The sequence below is a fragment of the Crassostrea angulata genome, chromosome 2, assembly GCF_025612915.1.
Source record: "Crassostrea angulata isolate pt1a10 chromosome 2, ASM2561291v2, whole genome shotgun sequence".
NCBI classification, from domain to species: Eukaryota; Metazoa; Mollusca; class Bivalvia; order Ostreida; family Ostreidae; genus Magallana; species Magallana angulata.
The window spans coordinates 19,256,544-19,268,770 of NC_069112.1; the positions used below are offsets into that span (position 1 = coordinate 19,256,544).

General features: G+C 34.2%; 1 protein-coding gene across 1 annotated transcript; it reads right to left on the reverse strand.

The window, feature by feature from the left end:
- Positions 1 to 298: 298 nt before the first annotated feature.
- LOC128173618 (dynactin subunit 6-like) lies at positions 299 to 11,800 on the reverse strand. Its single transcript, XM_052839293.1, has 8 exons — positions 11,786 to 11,800; positions 10,892 to 10,956; positions 10,516 to 10,621; positions 4,409 to 4,485; positions 2,274 to 2,321; positions 1,575 to 1,717; positions 748 to 867; positions 299 to 574 (listed from the first exon to the last, which is right to left on the reverse strand). The coding sequence occupies exons 1-7, from the start codon at positions 11,797 to 11,799 to the stop codon at positions 775 to 777; spliced, it is 546 nt and encodes a 181-aa protein (XP_052695253.1). The 5' UTR covers position 11,800; the 3' UTR covers positions 299 to 574; positions 748 to 774.
- Positions 11,801 to 12,227: the final 427 nt, after the last annotated feature.

The following is a 12,227-nucleotide window of genomic DNA, read 5'->3' on the forward strand; positions in this document are numbered from 1 at the left end:
TTTCATTCCACATTAATTGATTTTTACCTCATCTGAATTGAGATTTTTTTATATTGACAATAAATATACATGTACATAAGCTTATCGTAAATAAGGATAAACAGAAAAAAAATATATATATTTAACCGGAGATGAATTCTTGAACCGTATGATTTTTCCCACGAACAAATAATTTCAACCTCAATAAAATTTTGCATTAGTGCCATAAATTTTTAATAGAAATCGATATCTAAATTACAATAGGAATGCACACAACCTTAACGTACATTTAACTTGTAAGACCAAATCTTGACAGAAATCCATTCATAATTTTATTTCAATTTTAGAAGACATGTACATTTGACTGAAATAATCTCTTGATTTGAAAAATTCAGTAAAGAGTTCTCTTTCCTATCAAAGGGTTGTACCACCTGAATTTACATACAAAGGCATTCACACTTGTGTAGTGAATGTTCCTGCAGTGCAGTGTCTGTGTGACACACATGTGACACATGTTCTATTGTAGAAAGAGCAAGCTTCAGCAGAAAATCAAAAGGTGGCAGACCCAAGCTCCAAGGAAACAGAAAATATTGCACTGAAAAAAAAAACAATAAATGGATTTTAAATTTCATTGGCAATATATATATCTTTATTATTGGAAGTAAAAATATTAGGTCTTGTATTGATGAAACTGTAAATAATATTTTTGCTCAAAATTCAAAATTTTTGAAATTTTATTAAAAGTTTAGGAAAATTATTTGTTCTTACCTGATGTATTGAATTGGAAAAAATCCCCTATTTTCTCTGTGGAGTTCCCGCCTTGATCTTTTTCAGGTAATGGTAATTCGGTAAGATCTTGGCGAGGAAGTCAATCTGTAGAGACTGCGCCTGTGAATAGAGAAATACTCATTGATTAAATACATTAACCAGCTGAAGGAGAAAACAGTGGTTATATATTGTATAGGCTTTCAAATGTACATGTAGCACAGAGTTAAAGCCGTTTTAACGAGCTTGGACATTTGGTGGGATGTTACATGTACTAACTAGTTTTCTCATTAATCCAAATTTTCAAATATTGACCTTCTTTCTTTTAATTTGCTAAGAGAAGCATATTAATATTCATAGACTGTCAAAATTGAAAGATTTCCTCCCCCTGGATCTGAAATTGGCATTGTTCAACTGAAATACACAAGTGTCATTGTATTCAATGCATTCATATCAATGACCATGATGACAGGACAATTACACGAGTAGACCCCGCCTTCATCAAATCAGAGTTTTTTTTACATACTGTCCAAAGTCCAAGCTCTTAAGCTTGCTAAAATAGCTCTAAAAGTATAACTACTAAATACATGTACATCAAAGAATTATGGAATATAAAATAAAATTTAGGCAGTTTTTATTTATTTCTTTTGTCAATTAACTGCTGGCTGTAGTATACAATATCCTTTCTCTGAAAATTTGTTTACACGAATTTATATTTTGAGAGGATTTCACATGAAATGATTTCACTGCTTATCAAAAGAATACAGTGGGAAATAGTGTAAGTTGCGAAATGTGGCATAAAATTTCTCTACAAAATTGTTCATGCTTACCGGCGGTTTATCTGCAGCGACCCTGCGGTGACACTCTGAGCCGTAAATGATCGTGTTTTCAGGCAGGACTTCACAACTGGAAACCTCACACTTTGACCCAATAATACAGCCCGAGGTCAGCTCTACTTGCCGACCTACCCTCGCTAGAAGAAAATGCAACATAGTGAAATCTTTCCTTCATATCATATTGTAGAAGTAGAAATTTGCTTTGTTTTAAATTTCATTGACTTCTGACCAACACAATGACATGTGTGGATCAAGGGGAAGGGGAGGTTGGTTGTTGACCTACTTTTAAAAATTTAAATACATGTAGTAAGATAGCTGACGATAGGCCTTCAACCCCCCTGTCCCCTTTTTGAGTTATCAATGTTTTAAAAAAAACCCACACTAAATCTATTACCTGATGAATTGAATCTTCTTGTAATTACATAACATGCACTAAACATTCTTACAGACTGAGTACATTTAATATAATGTATATATTTCTAAACAAAACAGAATATTATAATTATCTGCATTTGATGTCTATTTCATTCATGAACATGTATTAAATGATATGCATCTATTATATCTACGAAGTAGATTGTTCTATAAATTTTCATGTATATGCTGGCCCTATGAGGACACTTTATATTAAAATTCAATGAGCAAACAAAGATAAAATAAAAAGAAAGATGAAAGAGTTGAATAGGAACAAACCTTTTGCCTCTACAACATTGTGGTCTCCAATTTTTGTGGCTTCTACATCTGATGACAAAGTTAAGGGAAAATTTCAATAAAACATAACCAGTAAAACATTCAGCTTCAGTAAACCTGAAATGCAGACCCTTAACAACATTTATCTCATTATTTATTTAATCAACCTGAAAGAACATTAACTTGAATACATGTAAACAAAACACTTAGTTCAAGAAATCCAGACGCTAATAATCCAGATGCTTCACCTTATGGATGAATCCTGATTCAAGAGAATGAACTGATTATTAGAATGATGTGAAATCTTATACAAGGAGCAATTTAAAATTAGCTGGATGCTTTAGTTGAGAATGGAGGTGTCTCTGTCTGTCCCAAGATATCCTTGATTCACATTTTGCTTAATTACTCGATATCTTATAAATACCTCAGGGTTCAAACGAAGTCCATTAAAATGTATGAAAAATTTCCAAGATTCCTCAGTTGTAACACCCTCGTTAGTTTATCAAAGTTTCAATACATGGCTAAAAAATGTGATGTCTATGGGGATTTTGTATTGCAGCTAGCCCGGATGATAACGTTGAAAAATTGTGCAAGGTATTCCGAGTGCCTTCCAAAGGGACTAAAGATATAAACATTCCCCATAATAAATCTCCGTAAGAAATCTTGTTTTGTTTTTGGATTTTTTTTTTAGTAAAAAATAATAACGTGTCAATGAAGATATCTAGACTTGGAAATTTTCCCTTTCATCGATTTCAATTGCACCTCTTTCACAGGCATGTATATTTTTATTTACAAATCATCCTAATGTGCTGCATAAATATGTTGGCACAGACTATGATTTAATATGGATCTGCTGTACCTGGATTTGGAAAGATTGTTTTACCTACAGATGTATTCAAAGGTTGACCTACATTGATATCAACTAAAAAGAAAATAGAGCGTTTCAGGGACTGTATTAGAATGATGTGAAATATTTTACAAGGAGCAATTCATTTATCTGGATGCTTTGGTTGAGAATAAAGGTGTCTGGATTAATATGGATCCACTGTGCCTGGATCTGGAATGATTGTTTGACCTACATGTATTTAAGGATCCTTGACATCCCATGACTACTACTTTTTTGTCACAACATGGCAATTCTAACGCTTTGTGAAACAGTCTATATTGCCAAAAATTGGTATCTATTTCTGTGGTGCAATGGGTGTAGCTTCGGTCTACCACCCCACAGGTTCCAAGTTCGAATATGACAGGGTTTTTTATTTTCATGCACAGCTGTAAAATTTAATCAAAGTACTGAGGTACTGACGGGAGTTGATTTTATCGATTATTATTTATAGTAAAATCAACGATATATTATTTTGCTTGGCAAGTAGTTTATAATCTCTATTTGAATTACGCACATTTTTATAATATGGATTCTCGGACTTTTCTGACAAGAATTTCGAGAAAACCTCATATGAATCATGTTGTGTAATATTTGTGTAAAATAGAATTGATTTCATCAAACTATGTATCGGTATTTGAAATATAGATCCAACCAATAATGAACTCTAGTCTCTTCAACCAGATGCTCGGCTGTCTCCGTTAATCCCCGACAAGTAAGAGATACCAGGTCACGTGAAAGCTTGATGATGCGACCTCTAAATATAGACTGACTCTGAGCTTGTCAGAGATGTACGGAGACAGCCGATGGTTGAACGAGACTATATTGAACTCTGGCATAGGAATACACACGACTAAAAAAACTTCAAATTGTTCGTACTATTTAAAATCTGACTATTTCCTAGGTATTTATAAATAAGTTTCTTTTAAAAAAATGCTTCAGCGTACATAAAATAGAATTTATCGATTATTTTCAAGAACTAACTCTTGTGCTGATGATTTGTGCTTAGGTCCAAACACTGTTTCAGTTTCGGTTTGCCAGAGTAACTGCATAGGAGAGTTGATTAAAATCAACTCCCAAAAAATGATTTCCCCACCCCCCAAATTGAAACAATTTTTAGCCATTTTCAAGTCTAACACATGATAAAAACCTTTATCTTTAAGTAATTTAGAACAATGGGTTTAAATGCAGAATTTTTCCCCGGTGTGTGGAGGACCCTTAAAGGTTGGCCTACATTGATACAATTAAAGGATACAGGAATCCACTTCAAACACATTGTTGTTACCAATTATCATCACTTGCTGTGTTGTGTTAGTTTTTCCATCCGGATTCCTGTAAAACAAGAACATTAATTGTACAAGCCATAATTTCAAATCAGAGAATGAAATTCAGAATTAACGTAAATGTACCATACAGGAATGTGATTGGCAAACAAAATAAAAACAGAAAATCAAATCAGTTAGGAATCTTTTACTGCAATGGGGTGCGTCTTTTAACCCCAAGGAACCCCAAGGAAACCCCAAGGAAACCCCAAGGAACCTCAAGGATACCCCAAGGAACCCCAATGACAAAAATTAATAAATTTTAATACCCAAGGGGTCTTATTGGACTTCAAGGGTCACCTCTTGTACCCCAAGGGTACCCCAAGGAACCCCAAGGAAACCCGTAAGAACCCCATGGAACCCAAATGATAAAGTTATTAACCAGTGATACCCCAGGGGTCTCATTCGAATCAAAGGCTCACCCCAAGGTACCCCAGTGATAGAAATTAATAACTATTTATACCCAAGGGGTCTCATTTGAATCCAAGGGTCACCTCGTAGTACCCCAAGGATACCCCAAGGAACCCCAAGTATACTCATTAGAACCCCAAGTAACCCAAATAATAGAAATTAGTAACTAGTGCTACCCAAGGAGTCTCATTATACCCCTATACCCCCACAAATGAAGTTTAAGGGGGTATATTGGTTTCACCCTGTCCGTCCGTCTGTCCGTCTCTCTGTAGATGCAACTTTGTCCCCCCTATAGAATTTTTTACTACTGCATGGAACAGTCGGAAAATTTGTACATATGTTGATCACCATCTGAAGATGTGCACCTGTAATTTTTTTAGGATCAGACAAGATTTAATGATTTTATGGCAGTTTTCATTTTCCTCATTCTATATATTGTTCACTGATGTTGAAAAGTAAGGGAGGTAATCCTTACAGATTTTATTAATTAATTTATAGCATTAAAATACCCTAAAATATATTTTTATATAAATACATTCAAATGGAAGTTTTTTGTCTTTATGTGTTAACTAAATTTATCTTTTATAAGTATTCTATCAACTGCAGACAATGCAGAATTTTTGTTTGTCAATGATAAATTCTTAGGAGCTGGCTGAATTCATTTGTCCCAAGGAGGCCATTATCTGAGCCATGGTTAAGATGGAGCATGTGTGTATGGAAAATTGATAATCTGTAAAATGGGCAGTGGCTTTTGGGCTAATTTAAAAGGAAATAAATAATAACATTATTAAAATAAAGAAGTGAACTATTTTTAGAAGTTGTTTAAATTTATTAGTCATGCAAGTAAATTGATGAAGTGACCCTATAGGGAATTTAATTTAAATTATAGATTTAAAATTACTGATATGATAATTGTAGTGTTTCCGCAATTTTAAAATTGCTTGTAATATTAAATTTTCTTTCTTACATATTTTTACATAGTATGGTAATTATGGTAATGTTTTGGGAGTTTATTAAATTTAACAAGCTCATCAAATAAAATCATATATAAAGTCCTATGGGATCAATTTTCTGATATGGAGTTCCATTGTACCATAGCAGAAAGTGAGGAAAATTTGAAACAACTAACTGCATCTGTTAAGACTCTTATTAGAAAGATATTCAAATTTTTATCAACAGAAGAGCATTGCTTGGCTACCGGTATTTCCATTTACTGCAAAGGGTGGGATTATTGTCATTTTGTTGGTTTTTCATTAAAACAATTAAATAAAAAAAAATATCATCAGATACATTAATTTGTAAATATATTACTGTTATACATATGTATTTAAAGTGATAAGTACCCCAAAGAACCCAAATGAATCCCAAGTATACCAATGAGAACCCAAAGGATACCCTTGAGAACCCCATAGATACGTCAATGGTGGAAAGTAAATTTGATGACCAAGGCCGGTCTCATTAAAAATCAAAGGGTCACTCCTGATACCCCAAGGATACCCCAATTATAAAAATTGATAACTATTGATACCCCAGGATACTCATTGGAGTCCAAAGGTCAACTATTGGTACCCCAAGGATACCTGTAGGAACCCCAATTGCAAGGTACCCAATTGATACAATTTAATAATTAATAACCACTCCAATGGTTGTACTGTAAAACATATTACTAATTAATACCCAATTACTCAATGGAATATCATAAAAACATCTGGGCAACCCAAGGAACACTTGTGATACCCCAATACATACTGGTATGATAAAAATAATGTTTCTCCTGACTTAAAATATCTGTTCACTTTGGATGAATTTAACAATTAGTGTTGTCAAATCAGTTGAAAATCATAATCGAGTACCGTTAATCAGCAGAATTTGTTGTCTCTTACCAACTGATGATCAGCCAATATTGAATCAGTAACAAATTATATCAAATTCATGAAAATAGGGCACTAAATTTTATGTCACCACAAGGAAGTCTGCAATTCTTCCGGTGAACCATTCATATGAACACTTAATATGACAATGTTTCTTCGGTGAAATTTTCAAATAAAGTGGAGAAAGATATTGTTCAGTTACAAAGACCCAAACTTGTTTTACTATTGACATAGGGGGTGTTACCCTTATTGGAGTACTTTTGAGAAAAGACAAGAAGTGATCATGGAAGTGTAGAGTGGGGTTATCTCCCCTTCGTGGGTACAACACAATGGATTGACCCATTACGCGTGCAGAATGTTCACCTGAGAGGCACCAAAATACCTGTTAATTGCAGGTAGACACCCCGTTGTATATTGGTGGTAGCTCTTGGACAGGGATTAAAGGGCCAACATAACCCTTTACATGTATACACAATGGTTTCACCATCACTGTTGCAATGTATTTACCTACACCTACATCTCCTTGTTTATTGGTAGACAACCCTTGTGAATTTTGGGTGTCTTCCCACTTTGCTATAATTCTGAAATTTTTATGAGACTGCATGATTTTAGCTAAGAGGGAATGGTGCTCAGGTAAGGGTTTCAAAGAACAAAGGAAATTAATTACAGGTAAATTATAGTCTGTTCAATTATTGACCTTCAGCAAATTTTTAATAAAAAAAAAATAACAGGCTGTTTTTTGAGATTATGTTTAAAATAAAAAAATTAATTAGATACTTGTAATAGAAGTAAATTTTGATAATTAAAAAGGGTTTGTTCTATCATGATTGATCGTACAAGCTAATTTTTATTTCATGTAAAATTACTTAATATTCATTCTTTTGAGGAGAAGGAAAACTATGACAATTCTACCCCTTCGATGTCCCTTATCAAGAACCTTGAAAAAATAAACATTATATGGTTCAAGTTTTGGGCTGTTGATTTTAATAATGAAAAAAACTATAAATGTTAATTTTATCAGAAATGCAGAGGAATTATCACACGCATCATACAAATTTGGCTATAGTGGTTATGATATAAAAGAATTAAATGCTCAACAACATGCATGTACATTTAGGACTACATTTTCAGACTGATGGAACTATTTCAATATTTTACCCCTGAAATTCAGAAAAATTCTTGTAAAAGGACTATATATATGATATGGGCCTAAAATGGCCCCCTAAAATGAACATCATCATTTTTCTTTGTACAGATATATATGTGATGTTTTTACATAATGTTTATTTTGATTCAACTGCCTAGAATTTAGAAATATGACATCGTAAAGACAACCTTTTCCTGCCATTTTTGCATTTTTAGCATAAAACAGCCTGTTTTCAAGCAGTTTTTCTTTCAGAAAAAATAGAGAGCATGCTTGAACAAACAAAATATTTTAATCAGAGATGTATCTAGCCAAGGCTAATAAGTGACAAAAAATTTTTCCCTGTTCAAGCATGCCCTCTATATTTCCCATTCATAAAAAGATAAGAAAAATGTAAATTTTTGACTGATTTTGATTGAAATATAGAAACAGCGTCACTTATGACGTCATTTTCTGCCAGTGAGTGCAAAAAAATCAAAAAAATAGGTGAAAAATAAATTTACATCAACTCTTCTAAAATATAACATAACATATTATTGTACCTGAAACACTTTAAAAAATTGCGAATAATGGGGGCCAAATTTAACTCATATCATATATATAGTTCTTTTGTACTTCAAATCACCATCTACCAGTTGAAGTGGGAAGATGGGCAGGTATTCCATTAAATGAGAGATCTTGTCCTCTCTGTTACAAAAAACGTCTAGCCGATGAATTTCATTATATTTTAGAATGTGATGCAATATCACAAGTCAGAAACAAATTTATAGACAAAAATTTTTCGGCTAGACCAAATGTGTTTTAAAGTATTACATTTTAGGGTATCCTTGGGGTTGTATGGTGTATCAAGAGTTATAAATCTGTATGATTAGGGTATCTTTTGGAGTTCCTTGGGATTTCTGTGGGGTTCCCTAGGGTTTATAGAGGTTTTTAGAGGCGTGTCTGGGATACCAATGAGTCCCCAGTGGTATCAAGAATTTTTAATTTGAATTATTAGGCTATATCCTTGGGGTTCCATTGGGTTCTATGGGGTATCAAGTTTTATGAATCTGTATTATAAGGGTATCCTTTAAGTTCCTTGGGGTATCCATGGAGTTCCGTGGGATACCTAATGGTGTCTGGGATATCAAAAAGCCCCGAGGGTGTATCCAGAGATATAAAATTGTGTTATTAGGGTATCCTTGGGGTTCATTTGGGTATCAAAAGTTATATTACTGGGTATCCTTGGAGTTCCTTGAGGTATCCATAGGGTGTGTCAGGGATAACAATGGGGTATCTGTATTATTACTATTAGAGTACTATTAGGGTATCCTTTAGGTTTCTTGGGGTACCCATGGGGTTCCCTGGGATACCTTGTGATTTGTCTAGGATATCAAAGAGACCCAAAAAGTATCAAGAGATATAGTGTATCCTTGGAGTTCCATAGGATATCAACAGTTATAAAATTTATATAACCAATACATATATAAGAGTATCCCTAGAGTTCCTTGGGGTATCCGTGGGTTTTGTCTGAGATACCAATGAGTCCCTACGGGTATCAAGAATTTAAATTTGTATTATTAAGTTATCCTTTAAGTTCCTTGAGGTATCCTTGGGGTTCTGTGGTGTATCAAGAGTTATGAATCTGTATTTGTAGGGTATTCTTGGAGTTCCTTGGGATATCCCTGGGGTTCCCTGGGATTCTTAGAGGTGTATCTGGAATACCAATGAGTCCCCAGGTTTATCAAGAGTTTTAAATTTGTATTACAACGTATTACGGTATCCTTGGGGTTCTATGGAGTATCAAGATTTATGATTCTGTATTATTAGGGTATTCTTGGAGTTCCTTGGGATATCCCTGGGGTTCCCTGGGATTCTTAGAGGTGTATCTGGAATATCAATGAGTCCCCAGGGTTATCAAGAGTTTTAAATTTGTATTACAACGTATTACGGTATCCTTGGGGTTCTATGGAGTATCAAGATTTATGATTCTGTATTATTAGGGTATTTTTGGAGTTCCTTGGGATATCCCTGGGGTTCCCTGGGATTCTTAGAGGTGTATCTGAAATACCAATGAGTCCCCAGGGTTATCAAGAGTTTTACATTTGTATTACAATGTATTAGGGTATCCTTGGGGTTCTATGGAGTATTAAGAGTTATGATTCTGTATTATTAGGGTATTCTTGGAGTTCCTTGGGATATCCCTGGGGTTCCCTGTGGTTCTTAGAGGTGTGTCCAATGAGTCCTCAGGGGTACCAAGAGTTTAAAATTTGTGTTATTAGGGTATCCTTGAGGTTCCTTGGGGTTCTATGGTGTATCAGCAGTTATAAATCTGTATTATTAGGTTATCTTTGGGGTTCCTTGGGGTATAATTGGGGTACCAAGGGTAAGGGGTGACCCTTGCACTCTAATGAGACCCCCTTGGGTATCAATAGTTATTCATTTCTGTCATTGAGGTATCCTTGGGGTTTCCTTGGGGTTCCTTGGGGTTCCTTGGGGTTAAAAGACGTGCCGCTGCAATGACCATTTTGAGCTTGAAATGCATGGAAATCACTTTTTGACAGACAAAATTACATCCCTGACTATACAGAGGGATTTAAAATCTGGATCTGAATGAACTGGTTTAGGACCTTACCTATTGATGATCTGGACAAGTTCCTCAATGATGTTGTTCTCTCCGATTATAATTGGGCCATCCTCGGCTATAATTCGGGCTTTTGGGTGTATCACTGTTCGACTTCCTGTGGGCATTTATAAGATAATATTGAATAGTTATGTCGACTTACTAGCAGATAATTCCATATTGTTACTCTAGCATTACTCTGAGCAAAGTAAGGCTTCATTACTTACAAACACAAATGTTCATGTGTCATATTTCTTAATTAACTGTCAAAGCAAAATTATTTTGGAAAGAATATTCATTGAATTGCAATCCAAAACAGCCTTTTAAGGCTAAGGCTTATGGTAATTTATCTTTTATTAATTATCATAATAATAATTTGGGTCCAAACCTATTGTGATGTCTCCAACCAGTTCACTTTCCTCACATATTACAGCTCCAGGTTGAATCTTTATGCTTCAAAAACAAAATTTCATATTCCTACATATACAATGAATCAGAAACAAAAAATGACTCGTAGAATATATATCCTCAGAGGTCCATGAGTCGTTACCCTATCAATACGTGCCACATTAGTCGCTTGGTTACACAGAACAATAACAACATACATGTAAAGGATTTCTTTGTATGACTTCACATTATAATTTATATTAATTTTTTTCCATCAACATCGGACTAAATCTCGCAAGACATGCGAGGAAAACAAAAAAAGGACATGACTGATATGGGTCACTCTATGACCCTAACAAATTTAGGGCCGCCAATGATATGATAGTGTCAGTACCTTACTCTACAAAACCATACTGGCGTGCGACCAGTTCTCGCCGAGTACCATTTCTCGCCAGTACATTGTGACGTCATTTTATCAACACATAAAATTATAGACGAAAAATGACGTCACAATGTACTGGCGAGAAATGGTACTCGGCGAGAACTGGTCGCACCCCAGTACAACAGTTATGGTTATTTTCCAACAAATGCGTTTCTAAATCTGTTAATAGACAAAGAAAATATATACATCTGCCGTAAGCACAATTGCCATTTCTAATTTTTTCTTTGATATTCTATTTCACTTAATCAAATTAATGATTATATCGAGGATAGAGATACAAATATATAGCTGGGTTGATTGGCAGAGAAAATTCGAGTCAATAATGTAAACATCTTTTCTTCGCTCTCACGACCTACGCTGTTTACTAATATAATTTTTACAACTATGAATGTTCAAGGTTATACACTGATACAATGACTAAGTGATATACAGCATTAATTTTGCGTTACCTACCTCGATCGAGACATTTTTTGCAATTTGGTACATAAAAAAAAAATATAAGAAATTTCGAGCCCGATCATAAATTGGACTTGACATAAATCAAAGTACTGAAAATACAAACGGGAGTGAATAAATAAAATGTTAAGAGTTTTTTTCTGGTATTTTTCATCAATAGTCATGACGTATAGAAAAATCAATGAAGATGTCAGGTTCAAAATTTTTGGTTCAAGAAATGAATATTATATTTCAAAATTGTACATTTATAATATGTATATAAACGGTGTGACCGTTGGACCGAGCGCAGATTTAACACCGTGCAGTTTAATTTTTGTTGAACAAAATTTATTTGAAACGCACTCAGTAGGATCCGCCTGTTTGCCTACTCAAATAATTAGCCAAAGTTTAACTAAACGTCGCGTGTTCAGTCTACATTATGACGTCATGTTTCAGACGT

What these genes read in the sequence shown, in the direction of transcription:
- LOC128173618 (XM_052839293.1), bottom strand. An exon ending in GGTTGGAGACATCACAATAG is followed by an intron (nt 10,622 to 10,891) that starts GTTTGGACCCAA and finishes AAATGCCCACAG; the next exon opens with GAAGTCGAACAGTGATACAC. An exon ending in TCGCTGCAGATAAACCGCCG is followed by an intron (nt 868 to 1,574) that starts GTAAGCATGAAC and finishes CTCTATTCACAG; the next exon opens with GCGCAGTCTCTACAGATTGA.